This window comes from Aotus nancymaae, unplaced genomic scaffold (assembly GCF_030222135.1).
Source record: "Aotus nancymaae isolate 86718 unplaced genomic scaffold, 86718_ANA_hifiasm-v0.15.2.pri h1tg000065l, whole genome shotgun sequence".
Classification (NCBI taxonomy): domain Eukaryota; kingdom Metazoa; phylum Chordata; class Mammalia; order Primates; family Aotidae; genus Aotus; species Aotus nancymaae.
In genome coordinates, this window is record NW_026988480.1 from 6,926,381 (window position 1) to 6,954,344 (window position 27,964).

The following is a 27,964-nucleotide window of genomic DNA, read 5'->3' on the forward strand; positions in this document are numbered from 1 at the left end:
CTAGTCCTGAAACATAGTATCACATATTCTGGTAACAAAGAAAATGCCTGCAGATTGCCCTCTAGTTCAAGGGACCACAATTAAACTATAAAGAAAGGTCAAGGACACTCAAGAGATCACTATTTTTATTTAAATCATTTTGGTCATTCTCTGTAACAAATTAATAAGTGACTGGAGTACTGGATTAGGGAGGTGGTGGGGGAAGATTCTATCATTAATTCTGACTGACTATGAATATGCAAAATAAAAAATATACCTCATATTAAATGATAACTTGATAGCATTAAGAAGAAAAAACATATAATTTTCTTGGGCTTTTTATTCTTTTGCATTCTCTCCTATAGGATAAATTATTTATTTACAAAATACATGTACATGAAAACTAGTGTTTTAGAACCAATTTTCCGTATCAGCACTTTTAGTTCTACCTCGCTACTTTTAAAGACTATATAATATTACACTGTAGGATTTAATCGATTTAACCAATCACTTCATCATGAAAATTTGCATGTTTTTCTCTTTGGGGTCAGTGATATCATGAGGTTTTTTTTACATGTTTGGCTGACTTTTGTTAGTAGATCCATGAGGTACCATTGATAAATGGGATTACTGCACTAAAATGTATATGATTTTTAATGTGGATTTTTAATTTGGATAGATATAACCAAAATGTCCTCATTAAAAACTAAATCAATTATCATTTACTCTGATTATACTCTCAATAGCACCTGGGATTAACAATTTTTCGTCAAGTCAATATGCAAAAATATGATAACTTTAATCATTAAGATCAAACATTTTTCATAAGTTGAGCATGTAATTCCTTGCCTATTAACTCTCTGTCCTTCCAGTTGCCTATTTTTCTATTAAGTTATTCTTTATTTTTGACGACTTATAAAGCATCATTTTCTATTTAATTTTTTAATTAAAGAATTCAGCCCTTTCATGGCTTACGGTATTACAAATATTTTCTCCAATTTTGTATTTGCCTTTTTATTTTATTGTCTAAATCTTTCATGCTATTAATTTATCAATCTTTTTATTTATAGTATCTGGATATTATTGCCTTCACATAGACAACATTATCTAAAGGACCCTGCCAAAGCCAAATTATAATAGTAGCAACTCTAAAATCACAAATATTTATGAGTCCAGTCTTAAAAATCAACATCCAATCTCTAGTTTCAACTGAAAATAAAATCCGAAGAAAATAAAACCCTGAAGCTTATTGTTGAGAAGCTTCTCTAAGGGTCTTGAAATAATAACAGAATTCCAATTAAAGCTAAAAAACAGAATATCTCAGAGTGTTTTATTTACAAGCTGGTCACTGATCCTTCTGAAAAGCACAAGTGAAAAAAAAAACTTCTTTCATTTGTTCGGAGTTTGAAGTTGCTCCATTCAAGAGCAAAGTAGCCAGACTCCAGTTCTGCTGTGTCATTGTCCATTGTGCGCCAGTAAATCACTCTTTCATGAGACCATTTCTCTGCAGGGGTGCAAAGGCAGCCTTCCCTTTCTGATCACGTTTTTATGTCACTTTTTTTTCTTATGTGTCATTATTATCCTTGAACCTGGCTTAACATTTTGAATCTTATCCCTGTTAAATAGGAATGCTGTCTGATTAATGTTAGGGCTTCGTGGTATCTCCCACATTCCAGACCCTCCAGTGCCAACTTCTTAACACCAGGAAGTGACCCAGGCAGAAGCAGAAACTGGCATTTCTGCTGCCCAAATGCAATGGTGCAGATGCCACCACAGGCTCTCCTCTCAAGAAAAATAATCGTCTGGTAAACCTGTTAGCAGTTAACAAAACAATGACCCCACTACCAAACTACCACAAAGCCCTCGTACTGTTCCAGGAGGGAAGCTCCAACCTGTAGAGGGTGGGAGTGTTCAGTCCTGTACTCTGGAGCTTCCCATCCCTAAGGTGCTTCTCACCATGAATTTCATGGATGCCCAGATCCCTGTCCCACTCTCATTCCTCTCACCCTGTGGCCCGAGCATAAATATAAACCTTTCCATGGTTCCGTCAGCATAGCTGAGCCACAGTGGCATTTGGAAAGACATGAACAATACATACAGATGAACATGTACACAACAAAGACTCTTGGATAAAATGATACATTGAAACTTCCTCACAGAATTTTTCTTCTTCAAGACAAAATGGGCGGTGTGCGGGGAGAGAAAAGAAAATAAATTAGAGGAGGCAGGAATAAACTTGCATTTGCCTAATACAAAAAAACTACCAAGGTAAAAAAAAAAAAAGTTTCTAGAGTAGATCAAATAAGCCACCATGCCTCAACCCCAACACAGGCGACAATCTCTAAAGCCATAACCATGTCCTCTCACAATCCTGGTGACTATACCCAATACCCACATCCATGGAGATGAGCACCTCAAAGGAGTCTCCTTATCTCCCGCTTCTGACAGAGGAGTTGGAAAAACTGCTACTGAGAATGATCAAATAAACAAGGCAAGTGAATAATGAGGCTGAATCTTGGGGAGGCCTCCAGGACTACATACAAAAATGTGAAAAGAATCCAAAGCTGGAGAGCAATGTCCACAACTAGATGAACTAAACATTACATAAAACGTTTGATAGTTTTTCACAGGAGAGCACGGAGCTCAACTAGTCTAATAAAATTTTATTGCATCTCAGATGATTTCCCTCACTCTTTTCCATGGCCCTCCTGACCATTTCCAATCTTCTCCTTTTATTGATGATTACAGCATACAGGATATGCTCAGGGATCACTCTAGATATTAAGGAGAAATAAAACTGGTCCCAGGTTTATTGAAAAGAGAGTCAAGAGCAAATATAATACCTGGGCGGAGCTCCCCAAGTATGAGTGGTAATAAAACAAAGAGCACAGCAGCTATCTAAACATTTAGAAGGAAACAAACCAACAAAAAAAGAAAAAGTGAACAAAAGGAAGTCATAAAGCATGCCTGGAAAAGAATTCAATTAAATGAAGAATTTCTTTACGAATGCCTCATTAAGAAGAACATTTTAATAAGGACAAATATCAGAAAACAAGGGCTCAGAAAAAAGATATAAACAAATAAGTGAAAAAAGAAATTATGGATCTAAAAAAAAAAGCACAAAAGAATCATCACTGTGGAATTTTAAATGATTTAGAAACCATAAAAAGAAAATACATACTAGTTAAATTTCAAATTTTGGAATAAGAAACAGCTTACAATAACAATTATTTTTAAAAACATTTTAAAGACAAAAATATTAAGACACAAAAGCTAATATATTTGAAAAACAAAGACTATGCAACATAAGGAAAACTGGCATCCCCAAAGTAAAGAACCCAACAAATGGAACAAAATATTTTTTGAGGATATTCCTCAAAGATATAAGATAGAATTTCCATGAAAAAGAGAAAATTTCATCTGCTGGCTAAGAGAGTATACTGCATTTCAGAAAAAATAAAATAAGCCATGGTTAAACCATGGCCATTAAACTTCAAGCTATTGAGCTTCAAAAATAAAGTAAGACTACTACAGGTGTCTAGACAGATCAAAAAAAAAAAAAAAAAAAAAAAAAAAAAAAAAAAACGGCAACTCCCTAACAAGAGGAGAAAAAAATCAGTCTGCCCTTAAACATATCCTCAAAACATTCCATGTTAGATACTAATGTATCAATATTTACAAACTTCTAAGAGAAAGAAAGTTGGATTACAAAAAAATGATGTCCAACCAAATGGCCTTTAAACAATAACAACAACAAAATACAACTAAGTAAAAGAGAATATCCCAATATCATTCAAGAATAAAGACACACTACCTCAAAAAAAAAAAAATTAGAACTACCAAGGACTCATCAAAAATGAGAAATCAGAGATAGTTAAATGTCTTTAAATTGCTGAGAGAAATTCTGTTGGTCTAGAATTGTGTACCCAGAAAAACAGTCTCTCTGGAATGAGGCTGAAAGAAATTTTTCACGTAATCAGAAACCAAGTTGTCCAACAACAGATACACCAAAGAAACTTTTAAATAATATGCTTTACTTTCAAATAAGGCTTAGATTAAACTCACTATTTGAAAGACAAGGATTACCAAGCTTGATTTCAAAAAGAAAATGTTATATGCTGTTTAGAATGGATATAAATAAATGTAAGGACATAGAATGGTTAAAAGAGATAAAAAAGATATGGTAGGTAAATATTAAACAAATTAGTTAAGTTAATATCAAAGAGACTTTAAGACAAGGAATCTTGTTATTCTTATCAAAATATAAGGATATCAATCAATGACTGAGAAGATTAATACATAACAAAAAGATTGATAAGAAAAAAGTATAATAATATTATGCATGTGTATACCGAACAATTTAGCCTCAAAATACAAAGCACAACAATTGCATTATATTGCAATATTATATTACAGGAAGAAAATTCTGAATTTACTTTCATAGGAGGAGAATCCAGTATCTACCTCGCAATAACTCTTTACAACAGCAAGTATTAATCAAAAAAATGTTTTTAACATATGATTTGTATTATCAACAAAAGATAAAGCATCTAGGGGAAAATTTTAATGAAAGTGTGTGCAATTATTTCATAAAGAAAATTATAAAACTTAATTGAAAGATAGCAAAGAAAAGTAAATATATGAACAGATTAATATCATTACTGCATTAAAAAACTCAGTACCATAAAAATGTTAAACCTACCCAGATTTGTATATAGGCTTGATGCTATTCTAAAGGAATTCCAAAAGATTTTTGTTCAGTTGGTTTTATTTGTTTTTATTTTGCTGTTGTTGTTGTACTTAATAAGCTGATTTTAGAATGTATTTGGGAGAACAATGGTCAAAAATATCTAAGACAATTTTCATCAACAGGTTGAAAGAATTTGTCCTTTCCATAACAAAGCTTTCTATAAAATAATAGTAATTAAAAAATCATGCTATTAGTTCCATAATAAGCAAAGTAACCTATGGAACAGCCTAGAAACAGAGCTGTGCATATTTGGAAACTTGATGTATGAGAAAAGTGGTTGACAAATCAAAGGGACAATAATTCCTCTGCAACAAATTGTGCCATGAAATTGGTTTTTCTGAGAGTAGAGAGGGATAGATTAGGTTAGATTAGTAGCAGGGATAGATTAGGTCTTTTTCATCGAGACATACAAAACTCCAAATGTGGAAAAACAAAAACAAAAAACGACTTTCAGCCTAGGCAACATGGAGAAACCACCATCTCTACAAAAAATACAAAAATTATCCAGGCATGATGGTGTACTCATATAGTCCTAGCTACTAGGGGGCTGAGGCAGGAGGATTGCTTGAGCCCAAGGGATTGAGGCTACAGTGATCTGTGTTCTCACCACTGCACCCGACTCTGGATGACAAAGTGAGATCCTGTCTTAATGAAAAGTAAAAGAAACTTTTTTTTATTTTCTTGAGACAGGCTTGCTCTGCTTTCCAGGCTGCAGTGCAGTAGCATGATCTCAGCTCACTGCAACCTCTGCCTCCCAAGTTCAAACAATTCTGCCTCAGGCGCTTAAGCAGCTGGGATTACAGGCATACACCACTATGCCCAGCTAATTTTTGTATTTTTAGTAGAGATGGAATTTCACCATGTTGGCCAGGCTGGTCTCGAACTCCTGACCTCAAGTGATCTGTCCACCTCAGCCTTCCAAAGTGCTAGATTACAGGTGTGAGCCATCGCACCTGGCCAAAAGTAAAATAAACTTTTTAAAAATGTTCAGAAGAAAACACACAGTCTGCTTTATGTTTTGTTTATGCTTAAATAAGACACAAAAATCATAAACAACAAAGAAAAGTTAAGCTATTTACAAATCTGAAATCTCTGTTCTTCAGAAAAGCCATTTGAAGAGTGGAAAGACCAGTCATAGACTTGAAGGATCTATTTCTACATATATAACTGACAATGCAGCATCTGTAATACCTACAAATGCCTACAAATCAGTGAGAAAGAAATTATATAATCTAACACAGTCAAAAGAAATAAGCAGATGACTCCGGTGTGGTGGTTTATGCCTGTAATTCCAGCACTTTGGGAGGCCAAGGTGGGTGGATCTCGATGTCAGGATTGACCATCCTGGCTAACACGGTGAAACCCTGTCTCTACTAAAAATACAAAAATATTAGCCAGGCATGGTGGCACATGTGTGCAATCCCAACTACTTGGGAAGCTGAGGCAGGAGAATTGCTTGAACCCAGGATGCAGAAGTTGCAGTGAGCCAAGATCATGCCACTGCACTCCAGCCTGGGTGATGGAGAGACTCCATTCCCCACCCCCCCCCAAAAAAGAAAAGAAATTAGCAGACGAGAGTAACATGTAAACACCTTATAAGATGCCCAATTTCAGTAGTACTCAAGTAGATGCAAATTAAACCCCAATGAGATCATCATTTTACACCCACCAGTTTGGGAAAATGTAAGAAGTCTGACTGTACTCATTGTCAGCGACCATATGGATACACAGAAACTTTGGACAGCAATTTGACAACATTAGTAAGCTAAGGCTTTGCAAATTCTGTGGCTCAATAATTCCATAACTATGTAGTAAGTTGAACCATATTAATTTTGTTAGATTAGATTGGTTTCAAACTAAAAAAAAAAAAAACGTGATTTAACCAAACACACAGTTGTTGAGAAGGGATTATACACATGAACCAAGAGGTATGCTCAATGCTCAAAAGTGTTTACACAGCATTACTTGTGAAAGGAAAACAAAAATTGGAAGTTATGCAAAACCCATCAATGGAAGAATAGATCAGTAAACTGTTGGGTACTAGAGCAATAAAACGAAGTGCGTTCACTCATTCATTCGTTAGGAATTGTGTACCACGTCAGGCACTGTTACAGGGACTGGGGAAATAACAGTGAACCAACATGACTTAGTTTCTGTCTAAGAGGATAGAAAAAATGTCCTTGTGAAAGTAAATGAAGCAGAGTTGTACACAACCCCTGAAGGAGGCTCTCCTGGGAATTCCAATGTGAAGACCAAGCCCTATCCTTAAATTTTGCATAACCATGGAGCATTTGCAAGCACTTGCTCATTCATTATTTAATTGTCACAACAATCAGTGAGATAGGTAATACTGTGCCAGTTTTACACTTGCATGTCATGAAGATCATTATTTCGTTCAGCACCTTGGAACTAATTTGTGATGGTACATGGACAGAAGCTCAGGCCTACAGATTCAATACGTAATTTTCCATCTGTCTTGAACAAACTGTCTTCCAGATTCAGTTTAAATATATTTTTAAATTCTCCAAGTGACTCATGTGGTATATGGATTTGGTTGCAACTAAAAACCACAAAGAATAAAATGCTTAGGTACAAAAAATAAAATTGCAAATGAGTAAGAAGGAAAGAGAGCCTTTCAAAGGGAGGAGCTAACCAGAAGATCTCATTGGCTGAGAGAAGAGAAAAACACCTTAAGTTTAGAATATCAAGGAAGCTAAAGTAAAGTACATAATTAGTCTGTTGCCCTTGACTTTGGAGATGAAGGGCTTTGAAGGAAGCATGAAATTCTATTATGTCTCTTTGTGGCATTTGGGGCCTCTAGATGCCAACTTCTCAAAAGAGGGGACTTTCCCAGATGGATTTTGAAGTTCTTGTTGTTAATCACTGCAGGAAAACACAGTCCAATGTTCACCCAAGGGGATCAAACAAAGCACAAGTCAAAGCTAAGAGAGAGTCAAATATCAAATAGCAACTATAGTCACAGTTGATCTGCCTATATCCTTTATAGTTAGGAGTCAAGCCTTCCAAACATCTCTCCATCAAAGTCCAAAATTTCTTCCCCAAGCGAACTTCTTGCAAATCTTTTAGTTAGTTGGATACTGACAGAAAGAAATAAACTAATTTTTTCTTCCTTCTCTCTTTTTTTTTTTTTTGTGGGGAACAGGTTTTTTTTTTTTTTTTTTTTGGCTTTATATTGAAAAATAATTGCTTTCCTTTCAATGTTCATTTATTGAACATTTATTTAGCACGTACTTTGTCAAACATTCAGCTAAAGACTTTGGCAATATAAACATGAATGAGGAATAATTTCTCCACTCAAGTACTCAAAGGAGACAAACAATCAAAATTAAGTATGAACACTGAAAGGAGATGCATGTTGGTATAACCTTTCAGGAAGTCAAGTAAGCAAGATGCTTTAAAATTGTGAAATATGCATACTCTTCATCCCAAATATTCTCATTTGATAGATTTTTTTCATAAGGTAACAATTGGGAAAGTATCTAAAATATGTACAAAAGAGTTATTTTAATATTGTTTCAACTGCAAAAAAATTAGAAATTAAGCATCAACCATTAGGGTATTGTTACGGCATTTTCAGTGAAACACAACTACTTTTAATGCAGTTAAATATATATATTTACAGACTTTTTTTAATCTGCAATTATTATAGTCAAGTTAGGATGTTGCACTAGTGACTTAGGACGTAGTGTTTTTTCTGCCATGGCTGAGTGCAGGTACTCTATGGGATGGTACAGCCACAAGGAGACTAGCAGGGAGGTAGGTATACGGGACATCAAGTACTCCATCCACAGGGACCCTGGAGTCAGCCAAGATGACTCAGGGAGTGAGGAAACAGGGAGGATGAGAGAACATTCTCATCCCAAGTTCCTATTTATATTGAAATGGAAATATAACCAAAATACCAACTGGAATAATTTCTTCAGTCAAAATGGCTCTAAAATATAATTGGTAAATAAATGTGTTTTTAAAACCAAAAATGTCCTAAGAAAAAAGAAGAGCTATGAAAGATTCTAATCCTACAAAATATTATAACATAGTCTGACATTTCAGTGCTTAAAAAAAATAAAATTAGTGAAAAACAGAAATGGAAATCTATGCAGTGGCATGGGAAGTCCAAAAGAGGCTCTACTGCCTTTCAAAGATATGATATCATTCTCAGCAAACTGACATAAGACCAGAAAACCAAATACCACATGTTCTCACTCATAAGTGAGTGTTGAACAATGAGAACACGTGGACACAGGAAGGGGAATATCATACACCAGGGCCTGTTGGGAGTGTTGTGGGGTGGGGCTGGGGGAGGGATAGCAGGGGGTGGAGGGATTGGGGAGAGATAGCATTAGGAGAAACACCTAATGCAGATGACGGGAGGATGGATGCAGCAAACCACGATGGCATATGTGTACCTATGTAACAATCCTTCACAATCTGTACACGTACCCCAGAACTTAAAGTGTAATTTTAAAAAAAGATACAACAAAATTACCTTTTAAGTACAAGGAAGTAAAAAAGAGTAATTCAACAATGGCATTAGACTACGTGAATTGAGACTTTAAAAATAATAATAATAAATTAAAACATACAACTCAAAAGTAAATGAAAGTGCAAAATAGAGTAAATTTAATTTTAGTAAAACAAGAAGACAGTAAAAAATTGATCAAAGCTATGGATGAATGAAGAATAATTTCAGCAGTTTTGAAATTACAAAAGACATATTTCAAAGAAACAGAAAAGACAATACTTTAAGATATATAAATTTTTAAGTCTGAACGATAAAAATAAGAAAAAAAGAGGATAGCAAACCAAAGAAATACTTGGCATGCAAGTAATCACCAGGCCTCTAATGGCACAATTGGAAATAATTTGATGGGCAAGTTACATAAGGAAAAAATAAAGAAAAAATTTCATTCTTACACTAACTCCACAAAATATACAACCAAATTAGCCCTAATATGCCATTGTACATATACTCAGTTTGCAAGCACAGAATCAAGGACAACACAGTACTGGACAGATCGAATGGCATTACACGAATTGTGCGTCCCTTCCGAGAAGAAGCCAGCTAACAGATGGCACAAACCCAAAAAGGGTTAGTAATATGAGTTCCCTTTGGGCTGAGCCATATTGCTACTTAGAATTTGGGTTTTTTGTGTGTTGGTTTTGTTTTGTTGGTTGTGAGTTTTTTTGTTTCATTTTGTTTTGTTTTGTTTGAGATGGGAACTCACTCTATCACCCAGGCTGGAGAGCTATAGGAGGATTGTGGCTCACTGCAACCTAGAACTCCTGGGCTCAAGTGATCCTACTGCCTCAACCTCCCTAGTAGCTGGTGATACAAGCATGTGCCACCACACCTGGCTTAGAATTTATTGAGAGATGTCCAGCATCGGCCAGGCATGATGGCTTACACTTGTAATCCCAGGACTTTGGGAGGCCAAGGTGGATGGATCACCTGAGGTCAGGAGTTCAAGACCAGCCTGGCCAACATGATGAAACCCTGTCTCTACTAAAAATATGAAAATATATTAAAAAGAAGAAGAAAGAAAAAGCCAGGCACAGTCATGGGGCACCTGTAATTCCAGTTACTTGGAAGGCTGAGGCAAGAGAATTGCTTGAACCCGGGAGATGAAGGTTGCAGTGAGCTGAGATCGTGCCTTCGCACTCCAGCCTGGGTGACAAGAGAGAAACTCCGTCAAAAAAAAAAAAGAAAGAAAAGAAAAGGAAAGGAAAAGAAAAGAAAGAAAGGAGGGAGGGAGGGAGGGAGGGAAAAAAGATGTCCAGCATCAATATGATATGATGTATTAAAAGAGTAGCATGTAGGATAATCGAGATACCACCAGAAACAAGGAAACCCCAAAACAGAACTGGTAAGGGCAGCACCTAACCCCACCTGGAATTTGGGACTCATACCACCCATTCCAGTGTGTATTGTGGACAGAGTTTAAGGCTGTGCTGTAGACAGCACCAATGCTGTCCTGTGGTAATGCCTCCAGTAATTCCTGGCAGTCCCTAGTATGTGCAAGAGAGAGTTTCCTAATTATCATACTTTGGTGGTATTTGGTCCTAGTTCACCCACTCCAGCCTTCGATAAATTCAGAGTGATGTATTGGTGCCGTTTACTCAAGGAGCCTGTCCAGGAAGGAGTGCCATGGTCTCAGGTATCAGATAAAATCGGGGTTCAGCACAGCTCCGTTGCTTCCTTCAAGTGGGCCTGTGCAAGTTAATCACCCTTCCTGACTCATTTTCTGTATCTGTGAAACGGGAATGAGAAGTTTTGTCATGCAGGGGTGTGGGAAATATGACTGGGATCATGGTCTAAAGTGCAGGATGATTGTTGGCAGGGAGAAAGAGCACACCCTGACACCATCTGGCTTGGCTGATGTGACCAAGTGGAGAGGGAGAGGGTGTGCTCTCAGAGCCTGTCAGGATCACAGCACAGCACTATTTTAACTTCCATTTGGGATCTTTTGTAGCAGTTCCTGTGAGCTGACACTCAAAAGACATCATTCTGTGGATCCGAGACAGGGCACCATGCCTCCTGGCTGCTTCCCTCTCATCCCTAAGGAATTGGTATTTTCCAAGTAGGTGGGAACAAGGACGCACATGTTCAATTCTCCCAGGAGCTCCAACTTCAAACCTGGAGTATGACAGGTGCTGTCTGGCCAGGACAGTCCCCGAATTGGGTAGGACCAGGCACAGGTACTACCCCTCATGGGAGCTCTCTGGCTTAGCCAAAGCAGGCAGCTGAGGAAGAAAACATTCCTGACAGGAATGAAGCAGAGAGAGGAGAGGACACACAGAGTGGAAAATGAAGAGCTGACCTCAGGCAAGATTTCCTTCAAAGGAGCCCCCAGAGTTCCAAAATAGAAAAAGAAATGTGTTTTTCAGAAGGACCAGTTCCCCAAAAACAGCCTCAGTCTCCAACACAATATCATGAAAATAAGGCTTGAGGCTGCCTTTCCCTCTGCTCTCTATGATGTTTTTGTTGTTGTTCTTAAAACCTTTCCTGTAATTGAAAAACCCAGGCCTTATCTGGGCCAAAGTAAATAACTACACCAGGAAACTCCAGGCTGCCCAAGGAGACCTGTATTTGCAAGTAAGATGGAAAAGGCTCTTGGGAAAGTAAATCTTTGCGGTTTTTTGTTTTCTGTTTTAATTTTTGGTTTTTGTTTTACACAGAAGCCACGTAAATCCACTATCCTAAATAAAATCTCCCAGACCTAGCCTTTTGATGATCTTGTAATTTTCTCTCCAATACACTGGTAACAATTTCAGCAAAAGAGCAACCTAGAGAGAATTATTTTCTCTTTTCAACCTGACAGTCAAATCGGTAAATGAGAAACTGGATGGCTTGCCTTTGAAATCCAGTCGGTTTTCCATACCTTTAAAAGACTGGATATGCTCAAATTATTTTTCTTTCTTTCTTCCTTTTTTTTTTTTTTTTTTGAGACAGAGTCTCATTCTGTCACCCAGGCTGGAGTATAGTGGCACGATCTTGGCTCACTGCAGCCTCCACCTCCCAGATTCAAGTGATTCTCCTGCCTCAGCCTCCCGGGTAGCTGGGATTACAGGTGCCCACCACCATGCCCAGCTAATTTTTGTATTTTTAGTAGAAATGGGGTTTTGCCATGTTGGCCAGGCTGATCTCAAACTCCTGAACTCAGTCAGATCTGCCCACCTCAGCCTCCCAAAGTGCTGGGATTGCAGGTGTAAATCATCACTCCCAGCCACTATTCTCACATTATTAAACTCAGGCAACAATGCAGGACAAAAGAGACACTCACCGCACAGCCAGACTCTTAATGAGACGCTTTCACTGTGCAAAAAGTTCCCTCACTCCCTTTCAAAGTTCTTCCTTTATGTTTGGTTGTTGATTCAATCACTAGTGCTTTGAGAGAGAGTGGAGGAGGAAAATAAAGCTAAAATTAAAGGTTTAGAAGCAAATTAAGATCAATCAAAATTAAAGAAACGGCACTGCTGATACCCTGATTATGAATGAGGAAAAACAAACCAACCAACCTCAAACAGCTTCGTAGGTGCCAGCCCATGCTAAAAAAAAAATACAAAAGAATGTTTGCTTCTTATTAGATTTCTGAACTGCTTTTCCTAAATCATTGCCCTGAGTAAACTGTGTTGCATCCAGATGGCCCTCAGTGGTCTTGCAGTGACCAAAGCAGTTTCCTCCCAGGGAGGCAAGTCCTGAAGGCCAGGGCAGCCCAAGCCAAGCCCCAGGGTCCCATGGGCTCCTGATTTAATGACAAGTAGGAAGATCATCAACTTTATCTTCTCATCTAGCCAAACAGAAGTTAAATTATTCCACTTTTTTTTTTTTTAAAGACAGGGTCATGTTGGTCAGGCTGGTCTTAAAGTCCCGACCTCAGGTGATCTGCCAGCCTTGGCCTCCAAAGTGCTTGGATTACAGGCGTGAGCCACCATGCACGGTGGGAGATTCAAGTTATCTGGAGGCTGTCGCACCTGCACCACTGTATGACTGCAGCCAGAGAGGGAGAAGCCATCATGTCAGTCACCTGTGTGGCCTAATCACAAGAAATGTGTCACTTCTGTGTAAGTGCTGGAAAAGAGAATAGTTCAAGGGCTCCCACACTGCCTGAGGACCCTCTCGCCTCTGTCAATCTTGTTCCACAGTGCTGGAGTCTGCAGCTGAGTAGGTTTGTGTACGGAGCTCCCCTGGACATGAGCCACTGCTGAGAAGTGGAGCAGAAAGCACGCTGGCCTGCAGGTGGCCACTCAGCAGCACCCCAGCCCCACTTCTGACTCAAAGCCAGTGAGGAGGCCCTGAGCCCAGGGACCTCTAGCCATAGGAACACTATGCTCATTTGCAGCTTCTGGGAAGTACCAGCACACCAAGGAGAATGGGGCTGACTGCCACCATGATGCCCATCTTGGGGCTCAGAAGGCCCAGCAGGCTCTGCCCAGTGTCACCACCAAGTCCTGCAGCCTGTGCTGGACATACCATCAGAAGGGTCTGAGCAGGGCCAGACTCCTAGCTGTGTCTTGAGTCACAGGACCCAGGTCCTTCCATGAGAGAACTCTCAGAACCATCTGGCCAGAGGACCTCGGACTGGGATGTTGAAAGTGAGTCCAGTTGAGGACGGCCAGAGTAGACTCATCAATGCCCAGGAAATTCAGCATCATTGCATTCAAACAGACCACAGATATTCTACTAAATTTCAGACTGCTGACAGTAGAGGGCTCCTGGATGTGCAACTGGACAGACTGTCAGCTGGGAGTAAGACAGTCCTGATGGCAGAGGCCAGGACCATGGGACCATTTGGCCATCCCTGTCCCTTGGGCAGCTTATTTATCAGAGCCCTGGGAACAGCACCGAAGCTGTAACTTAATCTCCCAGCCTGGGAGGGAAGGGCAGAGTGGACCACAACCTGTCATGCCTCACTCCATGCTGAGTACAGAATTTAAGCTTGTTCTTAAGGAGCCTTTGTTCTGATGAAATTTTTTTCTTTGACTTAAGTGAGTTAAACATCATACTTCCTCTAGAGCGGTGGCACCAGAGATTCCAGCTGAGCTACTTAAAAGTGCCAAGCCATTCAAAACATGGGTTTGTCCCCTGAGGCTGGAGTTGGGTTAACATGAATAAAGCCCCAGGCTGGGTCATGTTAACACTCTCTTATGCGCTGAACTGTCTTCCCCCAAAACTCATATATTGAAATGCTAAACCACAGTACTTCAGAATGTGACCTTATTTGGGAATAGAGTCATTACAGATGTAATTAGTTACCACGGGGTCTTCACCTAGAGTAGGAGAGATAGGCTCTAATCCAATACGACTGTCCTTATAAAGGAGAAATTTGGATATACAAACAGAGGGGTAACAATGTGAGGAGATACAAGGATAAGATGGCCATCTTTTCCTCCTAGGCCAAGGAGAGCCTAAAAGAGATCCTTCCTTCATAGCACTCAGAGGAACCAACTCTGTGGCACTTTGACCTTGAACTTACAGTCTCCAGAATTGTGAGGCCATAAATTTCTTTTGCTTAAGCCACCATGTCCATGGCATTTTGTTACAGCAGGCTAAGCAGACTCATACACTTCCCATGGGCAGGCCATGGGTGCATCCCAACTGCCTTGCAGGGCAACAAGAGAAGACTCATTCAGAGAAAATCTCTTTTGATGAGAAATTTCTTACCAACTAGCCAAAGCACAGTAGGACTCCAGGTGAAAGAATGCTGGGCTGGTAAACAAATCTCAGCCACTCTTTCAGCATTAAGACTCCATGCCAGAGACTTCTTTTACTTTTTTATTTCATAAAACCCACTCATTGGTATTCATTCTACCTATAACTCCTTTAGCAACACGTCCAACAGCAGTCTGTCAATATAGTCAATGGTTGCACAAGTAAACTTTCTGAGATTTTTTCTAATATAAAGCTTTTCTGCCATTTTATTTATTTTTGAGACAGGGTCTCACTCTGTCTCCTAGGCTGGAGTGCAATCCACAATCTTCATTCACTGCAGCCTCAACCTCCTGGACTCAGGCAATCCTCCCACCTCAGCCTCCAGAGTAGCTGGGACTACAGGCACACGCCACCATGCCCAGAAAATTGCATTTGTATTTCTTGTAGAAATGAAGTCTGACCATGTTACTCAGACTGGTCTTCAACTCCTGGGCTCAAGCAATTTTCCCCCCTCTACCTCCCAAAGTGTTGGGATTACAAGCATGAGTACAGCACCTGACCCTATTATACACAACCTCAGTGGCATCTTTTCAGGGAATATCTTTTGAGATAATTCAAGACTTTTTCCAACCTGACTATGAGAGAGATCAGTCACCTCACCTTTGACATTCTGGTGTCTGCTAATTCCCTTAGTAAATCCTTATAGCAAATTTGACAACAAATAGTTGATAAGCTATAACATGTAACTATGCAAAACCAGCAAAAATCCAACCTCTAAAACAACGTTCAAAAGAAATAAGAGCTACTTTACTTCTGAGACCTGATATCTGTAAATTTTGTTTCCATTTCAGAAAAATACAGAAATTGTAGCTAGCAGGATGTTTACAAAAGAAAATTTGTTCTTTAACACCAAGTTCAGTTTTTAGCACCTGATTTCAGTGACAGACAAAAATCTCAAAGAAACACATACACATATATACACACAAAACCTCTAAGGTTTGAAGTAGGTGAAACAGCTTGAGAACATGTTTCTTTACATCTTAAAAAAAAAACAACAGTGACTTCCAAGGTAGTGATCTTGGAAAGCTCCTCTACTTAGCCCCAGGGTAGATCGCTAGGAGGTAGATATGCAGAGGCAGAGCCCAGCAGGGATTCAGCCTTGGTTTGGGTGAGCTGACTCAGGTTTCTCTAATGCTAGTGGGAGGAAAGCATTTGAACTCAGGTTTCTCTAATGTTGGTGGGAGGATAGCATTTGAACTCAGGTTTCTCTAATGCTGGTGGGAGGATATTCAGGTTTCTCTAATGCTGGTGGGAGGTATGCATTTGAACTCAGACAGTGTAACAGGCTTCCCTCCATCCCCCAAAAGCCAGGCTAAAGGATGAGCCGTGGTGTGAGACCATAATTCTGATTCATGTCTAAAAGAAAGTATGCATTTTATCAGTGTGGCCTTTTAAACCAAAAATGCAGTGTTTGGCCAGGCACAGTGGCTCACACCTGTAATCCCAGCACTTTGGGAGGCCGAGGCGGGCGGATCACTAGGTCAAGAGATCGAGACCATCCTGGCCAACATGGTGAAACCTCGTCTCTACTAAAAATGCAAAAAACTTAGGTGGGCGTGGTGGCGCGTGCCTGTAATCCCAGCTACTCAGGAGGCTAAGGCAGGAGAATTGCTTGAACCTGGGAGGTGGATGTTGCAGTGAGCCGAGATAGCGCCACTGCACTCCAGCCTGGAGCCTGGCAACGGAGCGAGACTGTGTCTCAAAAAAAAAAAATTCAGTGTTTTATTTGTGGTAGACATCTGGATATCTGTCGCTGGGTTCTGAGGTGTGGTTTCCGTGGGCAGAAGGATGTTCCTGGTAAAACTGGCCAGTGTAGTTTTGTTGTTTCCGTGACCCACTCCCAGCCCATGGATGAGAGAGAACCACTGAGGGACCGTGTTAAGGAGAAAAAACCTCTTACCGAGTCCACAAGGGGCGTGGTTTCAAAGGCAGGAATTTCCCAGGCCATGCCTCCATCCACGTCCCCAATCTAAAGTTCTTTGCCTGACTTTCCCGCGCTGGCTAGGTAGAAATTCCAGGAGCTTCTTTGTTCAAAAAGCCCGCGAAAAGCTCTGAGAGGAAGGGCCTCTGTTGCGGACCTAGCAGCCAATCCGGTATCAGAGTCAAATATCAATCACTCCAGCGGAAGTTTGAAAGAACTCCTGTCATTGGACAAGAACATGAATGGGGCGGGAATAACTCCGAGGTTAAAAACTGGCGGCTCCTTACCTCTCTCATAAATCGCTCTCTGCTGAACATTATTCCAACGATAAGCTCAAGAACTGGAAGCATCTTTGAGATGCCCCCACAGCTCTGCTCCCATCCCCCAGTTACATCTTTTGCAAGCACGGGGAGAGAGCTGAGCCCCTGAGCCCCGCCGTGGTTACACTATGAGTATTTTAAAGCTTTGATGTCTTCGTATCAGACTATTCTTCAACCCTCCTCCACTTGCCCAAGTCTTCAGTAAAACTTTCCAAACCCAAAAAGCTGATATCACTTACAGGATGTCAGCTTTCATTAATGGAGTAAGGGCTCAGAGTCCTGTCCAAATGAATGGAGAGGGAAAGGAGTGAGTAGCAGAAACAGGAGGTGAGATTCAAAACAGAGATCCGAGGTTTCAACGGATGCAGGCTCCTGGAGACAACAATGACTCTGAGAATGGTCACTGCTCCATGATTTGAAGGATACATTAGGGTAAGTGTGCCATCCACAGTACACATGCTACAGGCTCAACTGCTCTATTCAATATTAAAACATGGGAGAACCCAAATCGACTGCAGAACTAAGAGATATCCAAGGAGCTTACACTTGGCTTACATGATTTTCTTGTTGTTGTTGTTATTGTTGTTGTTGTTAATTCTTTAAGAAATAGCTGGAAAATGTAGGGGAAAGGAGAGCATAGGGATAGATTTGTTAAAGGATACAAAATTAAAGCTAGATAGGAGGAATGAGTTCTAGTGCTCTATACCACTGTAGGATGACTATATAATAACAATGATATATCACATAGGCCAGGTACAGTGGCTCACGCCTGTAGTCCCAGCACTTTGGGTGGAGGCTGTGACAGGTGGATCATCTAGGTCAGGAGTTTGAGACCAGCCTGGCCAACATGGTTAAACCCCATCTTTCCTATAACTACAAAAATTTTAAGAAACTATTTTTTCCAAGAACAGTAGAATTACAGGGCATGGTGGAATGCACCTGTAATCCCCACTATTCAGGAGGCTGAGGCAGGAGAATCACTTGAACTCAGGAGGCAGAGGTTGCAGTGAGTCAAGATGACACCACTGCACTCCAGCCTGGGTGACAAGAGCAAACCTCTGTATGAAATAATAATAATAATAATAAATATAGTTTCAAATTGCTACAAGGAGAATATTGAATGTCCCCAACACAAAGAAATGATAAACATTTGACATGACAGATATACTCGTCACCCTGATCTGATCACCATAAATTATATGTATTGAAACATCACTATGTACCCTATGAATATGTGCAATTATCTATTAATTTAAAATAAAATTAAAAGAAATAAAACATAAAATAAGTAATGAATTAGACTGATTTACAGTTAGAATAAAATGTAGAAATTAATATAAATTCATGTGGAAAAGCATGGCTCGAAGCTACTGAATATTTGTCAATGTTGATGGGGTCACACTGGAACTATCCATGGGGACACCCCTGAGATATCATCAACTGCTCTCCATCTGCCCAAAAGCAAAGCACTTTTACCTTGACCCAGCATCTGCTCCAGGAAACTTATTCCAGAGAAATGATCCAGGAGAAGGTATGTCCTTCCTATAACAAATTTTTTCATAACAATAAGAGCTGGAAAGAACCTTAATGCTCAACATATGGAAATGGTGGAATAATTATGTGTACCCAACTAATGAACTTTTATTCAATAAAATCATTAAATATAAAGACCCAACAGTAACTTTTAAAATATTAGGCTTCAATATTAAGTGGGGGAAAAGCTATGGCTTTAATTATGTAAAAATATTGCATTATGTATGCCTAAGGATAAGAAAAGACCACAAAAAAGTAAGTTAATTAGGGTAATAAAATTTTAGATGACGTTTTAAAAATTTCTCTTGTTTTTGTGCTTTTTTTTATAATAAATAAAAATCAAGAGAAAAAATAAATGGTATTAAAATAATCTTAAGAAACTATTTTTTCCAAGAATAGTAGAAGTTTAACGATCTATAAAGCCAGGTGTTAAGTATGATGGGTACTATTCATCCATTGTTCTTCTTTTTAAATTTTTATTTGAATCTATAAGATGTTTTTTGATGAAACTATAATCATGAAGTATGATAAGGATTTTTAAAAAGTAAATGTAAAAACATATACTGATTTGCTCTTATGAATGATACAAATTATTACAAATTATCACATATGTGCTGACACTATACATCTATTATGCATCAATGATTTAAAAAAAAAAAAAAGCTCAAGAAAACCAGTAAATGTAAAAACAGACAAGCTTCCTTCATCTAACAAATAGTTCCTGGTTTTATTCACTAAATAAACATTTATTTGAGGCCATTTATTCACTCAGGCAGTTTGGTGATTCCACGGTTCATGCCAACACCTCACTTCGTAATTCAGAAGAAAGAATTTACAGATTATCATTGGAGAATGGGAGAATGCTACAAAAAATAGGTCAGTTTAAAGACATTCACCCAGAGGGGCCTGCCCTCAATATTTCCACTGTAATAACATTAAGATATGTAAACATATTCACATTTTATCCCCCTGGAGTTCTATTCTAACCCAATTGTGCAAGCCAAGAACTGAGAGTTAGCCTTGTGCCTCCTCTCCTCACAGCCCACAGTTCATATCCACAGATATCTGAGGCCACCCATTTCTACCAAATAAGAAAACAGCTCCCACTCCTATACCAGGCACTGTTAGAAGCACATTACATGCACAAACTCATTTAATACTTACAAACAATCTCATTCTACAGAGATGAAAAAGTTAAGAAATTGACTGAATAAGTAAACTAGCAAGTGGCAGAGCTGGGATGTGAACCCAGTCAGGCAGCTCCAAATTCTATGCATGGAACCACTTGCGTGGTTTCTACTCTGTTGCTATTCTAGGCATTGCTATAATGAATAACCTTGCACAAATATCACTTCCCATTTGTGCAGGGACATCTGTGGGATATATCCCAAGAGGTGGCTTCATTACATATTTAATTGCATTTTTCGTTGCTTTTCTCTGAACAGACTATAGCTCCTTGCGAGCCGGAAACTCAGTTTTGTTGTTCACCCACTATCTGGCACATAACAGAGGTGCATAAATGCTTTATTCCTTCCTTCTTTTACTTATTCACCAAATATTTACTAAATAGCCACCATGTGCCAGGCACTGTTCTGGGTGCTGAAAAATACATTGGTAAACCAATTGGGGGAAATGTCCAGCTCTCATGAATGTAACATGTAGGATCCAGAGGCAATTGACAAGTAAGAAAATCTGTGGTGTGGTACAAGATGATAAATACTAAAGAAAAATAAGGCAAAGAAAGGTGGAGCACAGGAGTTACCGTTTTAAATGAACAGTTATCAAACAAATAAAACCTTCTGATGAGTATGTTTAGCAGCAAAAGTAATTGTGAAAATTTTTTAAAACTCAAATGTCCAGTAAGGAGGAGTAGGCAGTCTGGCTACCTCTGTCACTGAACTGTTTTGAGGTTGATATACAGAAAGCAGAAAGAGCAGTGCCTGGGAACCAACTTCCACCTGTAACACTTTTTCATGGGAAAATAGGCTAATTCCCTAAAACAAACGGACATGTCAGTGAAATACACTGTTTATAAATGTTAAACTACCTACACAGACACCAGCACACTAACAATTCATGAAGAGTGTCTCACTCCTTTTTTCCTGAGCTTAAAAACTGTTATACAAACTTTCAACTGAAATTATTTTGATCCTAAAGATCACATAAAAAATAAAACATCTCCTTTAACATGTATTTTATTTTGAGACAGAGAGATAGAATATTCTGGCTCTGAGGATTAGGCAAAATGTAATTCAATGTCAATTACTGAATCTCTTCAAGCCGAAGCATTTGTCAGCAGAAAAATCCCATAGGATTAACTGTAGACCTTAAAATCAGAAATGATGTAGGTAAATTACTGCAGATTTACTTCTACTGATAATGACATTTATAGGTGTTAATGTTTCTATAGTGGCATCAATAATAATATTAATCATAATAATAAGCAATTGATTTCTATTTGATTTTAAAAACATACAAGATATTTGCTTACGTACTCACACAATTTTGATTTGAGCAATTCCAATCTGCTTAGGAAAACCTTGCTGATGTAATTTGAATACAGTTCTAAATAGATGTGAATTAACACTAAAGATGTGACCCTACAGAATAACACTGAGCAGATGCATCATGCCTGACTCTGCGGAGGCACATTGTGCAGTCGCGTGCTTTGGAGTTGGTACCTGTAGCATTCTGTTTATGCATTAAATGCAGCTAATGCTTTGTTCCTTAAACCTGAGAAGTCACTGCTCAGTTTTTACAATGAATGCTTAGAACACAAATTATAGTTCAAATTCTACTTGTTTTTTTCTTTTTTCTTTTTTTTAAGAGTTTTTCTACATTTGCCCTTTTCTGATAAATTCTTCAGCCTTGATTTCATGCCAGTCATTAAAGTATTCAGCTACTTTGGCCCTTTGGACAGGTTTTGATTTAAAATAATCCAACCTCCCTAAATTCCCTGCAATGTGAGTGTTTGTACCTGCCAGGAGGCAGAGGCAGGCAAGCAAGAAGAGACCCTGATCTCACTCCAGACCTTACTGGAACTCTATGGAAAACCAAGGCAAGGACTCACCGGGTTCCTGAGTCTGCAGAGCCAATTCTTCCACAGCAGAGCTTGGAACTGGTGCCCGGCATGCCCCATGCCTGCTGCTCCCTGCTCTCAGTCAGGATGCCACCCTGTAAGGATGGTGCTTATATCTGCTGGGCTCAAGTGAAGGCATGTTGCCTATTAGTCAATTCTAACAAAAGTGAGTGATGCAAGAGAGATTACTCGTGACTGAATAAAGCAGGCATCAGATGTCCCCTCTTGTTCTGCGTCTGCCGAGAAATCTTTTCACTAGCTGTTCAGTGTTTCGGGAGGGTTGAGTTACACAAAGCTGCCTTCAGGGACTTTCCCAAGCATACACACAGAGGGCACCCACCCTTTCCAAGAACCCACATAAGTGATCTGTGTGACAAGAAGTAATGTCCACATTTACCATTTACCTCCCTTTTTTCTGCATATTAAGTAGATGGAATTTTCCTTTTTTCTTCTGAAGCATTGGCTTTTATACTAATTTGCCAAAATATTACCATTTTGGTGGTCCCATGGCAGAGAATTTGAAGGGAAGGAGATGGAAGCAGTGTTGGTGTCTGGGGAGTTTGGGGAATGGGTGACTGAAGTTCCACTCTGCTACTGCACCTGCACTTCATACTTCGCTTTCACCCATTTCCTCCAAAGGGAGTGGGATCTACATTTCAGAGGGTAGCAGGTGCAAAAGTGGCAGGACTCAGCAAGTGGCCTGTGGATTACCTCTGAGTCCTGTTTGATTCTGGCCCACTTGTACTTTTTAAGTGGCATGATGGATTCAGCTGGCCAGTTGGTGGCTTCATCGTCCTGGAAGCCAGGCCCTCTTGAGTTCCTGTTGCCCCCAGTTGTGGTCAGAATTATTTCAGGCAACTCAGTCTTGTGGTCTTCTGTTTCATAAAGCAATTTTCACAAGCTGTGAATGCTTGATAAATGGCTTTTGCAATAGGAAACAGGGAACACAGGCTTCAGCAAAGAAATTAACTCAATTATTTTGTAAAGTTATTTTTTTAAAGAAGACCTATTTTATTTTTTGTTACATGACTGGCAGCACTACAGTAAAGGCCATTACTTAGCAGAATGGGGCCCAGTGCCCATAAGTGAATTTGCTTGATCCCCACATGATGTCCTCCCTTGATCTATGACTTCTCAAAGGTCTTTGGGGTTGCCTAAGTATTACTACTCTGGTTCTCTTTGCAGATAACATCTAGAACACCTTACGTTACAGGTAATTGTCATAATTTATTTTAATCTAGTATAAGAAAAAGGCTCCAACCATAAGGTTTTTCTCATCATATGTTCACAGCAGCCAGTTTCTATGCTGCTGTGCCAGAATTATGCCAAGGGCATAAAAATTATTTCATCCATTGCTTTCATGGAACAATGCTGTGTTAGGGTTTTCAGATAAACAGAACCAATGGTGATTGATTGATTGATTATAAGAAATTGGCTCACACAATCATGGAGGCGGGTAAGTCCTAAGATCTGCAATGTGAATTAGCAAGTCAGAGACCCAGGGAAGCCAATGATGTAGTTCCAGTCCAAGTCCAAAGACCTGAGAACAGGAGACCCAATAGTGTAGTTTCCATCCAAAGACTGGCAAACTTGAGACCCAGGACGAGCTGATATTTCCATAAAGTCTGAAGGCAGAAAAAAAAAAAAAAAAGCCAATGTCCTGGTATGAAGGCCATCAGACAGAAATAATTATCTAACTTAGGGGAAGGTCAGACTTTTTGTTCTATTTAGGTCTTCAACTAATTGGATGAGGCCCACTCACACAACGGAGGGCCATCTGCTGAACTCATTCTACCTACTTAAATGTTAATGTCATTTATAAACACCCTCACAGAAACTCCCAGAATAATGCTATCTTTTGGTCTATGTTTCAGCCAAGAAAATAAGCAAGCAATTAGAGTCCTTCCTAACTCCCTGAGCTGTCACATTAAATGTAGAATCACTGCTTAGTGAGGCCATATTAGTAAATTTTGCCTGATCCAAGTTTATGTCCCTTCCTTCATTATCCCACACCCTTATATCCATTTCCACACATATTCCCCAGTTTTCTGCTTGTATAAATTAGAAAACTCAAATTGTCCATTTGATGTATAGCACACTTCCTCATGGTTTATGCCTTATATCTCCCCTTTAGGTGCTGCTGAGACTTGGATCTAGTTATAGGTCTGAAATGAAAGAGGAATGCTGGGTGGTAGGTTCTGAGGAGAAGCAGAAGTGCCTTGCATGGCAACTGCCTCATGGTAGGACATTAGAGTTTTCTTAGGCAAGGCAGGAGACAGGGTTAATCCCTTCAGACATGGGGTAAGAGACTGCTTCCACTAGGACTGGGGATTCTGCCTCTACTTGGGTGTGAAGACCTCTTCCACTAACAGAGAAAACAGAATTTAGGGGCTCAATGTCTTCAGCTTCATCAGAGTCTTCCCTCATATCTCCATTTCAACTTTCTGCACCCTATTCCCTTCCAATCAATGCCTTTACTTTAATAGTAGACTCATTGATGATAAGCTTTTTCCATATCTGTTGGCTGCATAAATGTCTTCTTTTGAAAAGTGTCTGTTCATATCCTTTGCCCAATTTTGATGGGGTTGTTTGTTTTTTTCCTGTAAATTTAAGTTCTTCGTAGATTCTGCATATTAGCCCTTGGTCAGATGGATAGATTGCAAAAAATTTTCCCATTTTGTTGGTTGCCTGTTCACTCTTACCCTGCAAGACTAGCAGTAAACTTGCATTGTAATTCAGCCAGTTGCAAGATAAGATTCTGGTTTGATTTTCAGCAATCTTAGCCCTGCAGCTACAGGAAATAAGGGTCTCTTTTGAGGAAACACATAGAAACTTTCAGGTCATTTACGCAGCACTTCAGCTGGGAATTTGACCCCTAAGGTCATCCTTTTCTTTTTCCACTTTGTCCAGCAACATTAGAAGCAACTAGTCAACCTCATTTTACTTATGAGTTTGACAAAAAATCTTAGAAAATATCAAATATGGGCCAGGCCCGGTGGCTCATGCCTGTAATCCCAGCACTTTGGGAGGCCGAGGCGGGTGGATCACGAGGTCAAGAGATCGAGACCATCCTGGTCAACATGGTGAAACCCCGTCTCTACTGAAAATACAAAAAATTAGCTGGGCATGGTGGCGCCTGCCTGTAATCCCCGCTACTCAGGAGGCTGAGGCAGGAGAATTGCCTGAACCCAGGAGGCGGAGGTTGTGGTGAGCCGAGATCCTGCCATTGCACTCCAGCCTGGGTAACAAGAGCGAAATTCCATCTCAAAAAAAGAAAATATCAAATACAAGATCATCCAGACCCTTGCTTCTTCTTAAGTATTTCATTAGGAGTATCTAATGTGATATTTTATGCATCTTTAATGCTGTGTTATGTCATGGCCACCATTTTTCTCTTTACTAGAAAGAGATTTGGTAGTCTTAAATCTAATCAGGTTAGAGAATTAATTCCAGAAACCTCAGAACCTATTTAAGTTTATCCTGTAGATTCTCTTCTTCCAGAATTATTCTTAATACCAAAATCTGTATTAGGGTTCTCCAGAGAAACAGAATCATATGTATATTTATATATACAAAGAAATTTACTATAAGGAATTGACATAAGCAGTTATGGAGCTGGGCAAGTCCCAAGATCAGCAAATGAGTCAGCAACTTGGAGATAATGGTGTAGCAAGTTAGAGACAATAGTGTAGCTCTAGTCAGGCTAAAAGCCTGAGAACCAAGAAAGCAAATGGTGCCATCTAAAGGCCAGCATGTTTAGTAACCACAAAGAGTCAATGCTTCAGTTCAAGTCTGAAGGCAGAAAAAAAGTTGAAGTCTCATTTTTTTTTTTGATTGTCAAAGTTAAGCGATAAAATATTTATTTTTTTTTATTATACTTTAAGTTCTGGGGTACATGTGCAGAACGTGCAGATTTGTTACATAGGTATACATGTGCCATGGTTGTTTACTGCATCCATCCCCCCATCATCCACATTAGGCATTTCTCCTACTGTTATCCCTCCCCTATACTCCCACCCTCTGCTACCCCTCCCCCGGCCCCTCCTCCCCACTACAGGCCCCAGTGAGTGATGTTCCCCTCCCTGTGTCCATGTGTTATTGTTCAACACCCACTTATGAGTGAGAACATGAGTGTTTGATTTTCTATTCTTATGTCAGTTTGCTGAAAATGGTTTCCAGCTTCATCCATGTCCCTGTAAAAGACATGAATTCATCCTTTTTTATGGCTGCATAGTATTCCATGGTGTATATGTGCCACATTTTCTTTATCCAGTCTATGATGGGCATCTTGGTTGACCCCATGTCTTGCTATTGTGAACAGTGCTGCAATGCACATATGAGTGTGTGTCTTTTTGATAGAACAATTTGTTTGCTTTTGGATGGATACCTACTAATAAGATTGCTGGAATGAATGTTATTTCTGTTTTAAGTTATTTGAGAAATCTCCAAACTGCCTTCCACAGTGGCTGAACCAATTTACATTCCCACAGACAGTCTATAAGTGTTCCCTTTTCTCCACAGCCTGACCAGCATCTGTTGTTTTTTGGCCATTTGTATGTCTCCTTTTGAGCAGTGTTTGTTCATGTCTTTTGCCCACTTTACAATTTTTTTTTTTTTTTGCTTGTTCAGTTGTTTAAGTTCCTAATAGATTCTGCGTATTAGACCTTTATCAGATGCATAGCTTACAAATATTTTCTCCCATTCTGTTGGGTGCCTGTTTATTCTGTTGATTGTTTCTTTTGCTGTGCAAAATCTTTTTTGTTTAAGTCCCACTTGTCAATTTTTTTTGTCACAGTCGCTTTTGAGGACTTAGTTATAAATTGTTTCTGAAGGCCAATGTCCAGAATTGTGTTTTCTAGGTTTACTTCTTGGATTCTTATAGTTTGAGGCCTTACATTTAAATCTCTAATCTATCTTGAGTTAGTTTTTGTATATGGTGAAATGTGGGAATCCAGTTATTTTCTTCTGCATATGGCTAGTCAGATATTGCAGGTGTGTTCCAGTATAATTTATTGAGTAGGGAGATCTTTCCTCATTGCTTATTTTTGTTGACTTTGTCACAGATCAGACAGCTGTAGCTGTGCAGCTTTATTTCTGGGTTCTCTATTTTGTTCCATTGGTCTATATGTCTGTTTTTGTACCAGTACCATGCTGTTTGGTTAGTATAGACATGCTGTATCATGTAAAGTGGGCGATTTGATGCCTCCAACTTTGTTTTGCTTAGGATTGCTTAGACTATTCAGGCTCTTCTTTGATTCCATATGAATTTTATAATAGTTTTGTTTCTAATTCAGTAAAAAATGACATTAGTAGTTTGATAGGCATAGCATTGAATCTACAGATTGCTTTGGGCAGTACGGTCATTTTAACAATATTGACTCTTCTAATCCATAAGCATAGAATATTTTTTCATTAGTTTGTGTCATCTATAATTTCTTTTTACAGTGTTTTGTAGTTCTTCTTGTAGAGATCTTTCACCTCTTAAGTTGGGAGTATTTCTAGGTATTTTGGGTTTTGTGGCTATTGTAAATGAGATTGCAAACTTGATTTGGATCTTAGCTTAAATGTTATTTGCGTATGGAAATGCTACTGATTTTTTTTTTTTTTTTTTTTTTGAGACAGAGTTTCGCTCTTGTTACCGAGGCTGGAGTGCAATGGCGCAATCTCGGCTCACCGCAACCTCCGCCTCCCGGGTTCAGGCAATTCTCCTGCCTCAGCCTCCTGAGTAGCTGGGATTACAGGCACGCACCACCATGCCCAGCTAATATTTTGTATTGTTAGTAGAGACGGGGATTCACTATGTTGACCAGGATGGTCTCGATCTCTTGACCTTGTGATCCACCCGCCTCGGCCTCCCAAAGTGCTCGGATTACAGGCGTGAGCCACTGCGCCTGGCAGCTGATGCCTAGTTTTTTTAAGAGTTTTTATCATGAAGGGATGTTGAGTTGCATCAAAAGCTTTTTCCATATCTATTGAAATAATCATATATAGAGAGAGAGAGTCTATTTATGTGGTGAATTGCATTTATTGAATTACGTATGTTGAATCAACCTTGCATCCCAGGAATAATGCCTACTTGATTGTGGTGAATTAACTTTTTGCTGTCCTGTTGGATTTGGTTTGCTATTATTTTGCTGAGGATTTTTGCATT

The 27,964-nt window shown here is 39.3% G+C and overlaps 1 protein-coding gene across 2 annotated transcripts in view; it reads right to left on the minus strand.

Moving 5' to 3' along the window:
- The window catches only part of ABCA13 (ATP binding cassette subfamily A member 13), a 437,440-nt gene extending 415,560 nt beyond the window's left edge, over nt 1-21,880 (minus strand). For both annotated transcript variants that reach the window (XM_064366685.1, XM_064366686.1), the window contains exon 1: nt 21,805-21,880. In XM_064366685.1, coding sequence (XP_064222755.1) covers nt 21,805-21,873 — 69 coding nt within the window. In that variant the 5' untranslated portion in view covers nt 21,874-21,880. The remainder of the gene's footprint in view (nt 1-21,804) is intronic.
- Nucleotides 21,881-27,964: the final 6,084 nt, after the last annotated feature.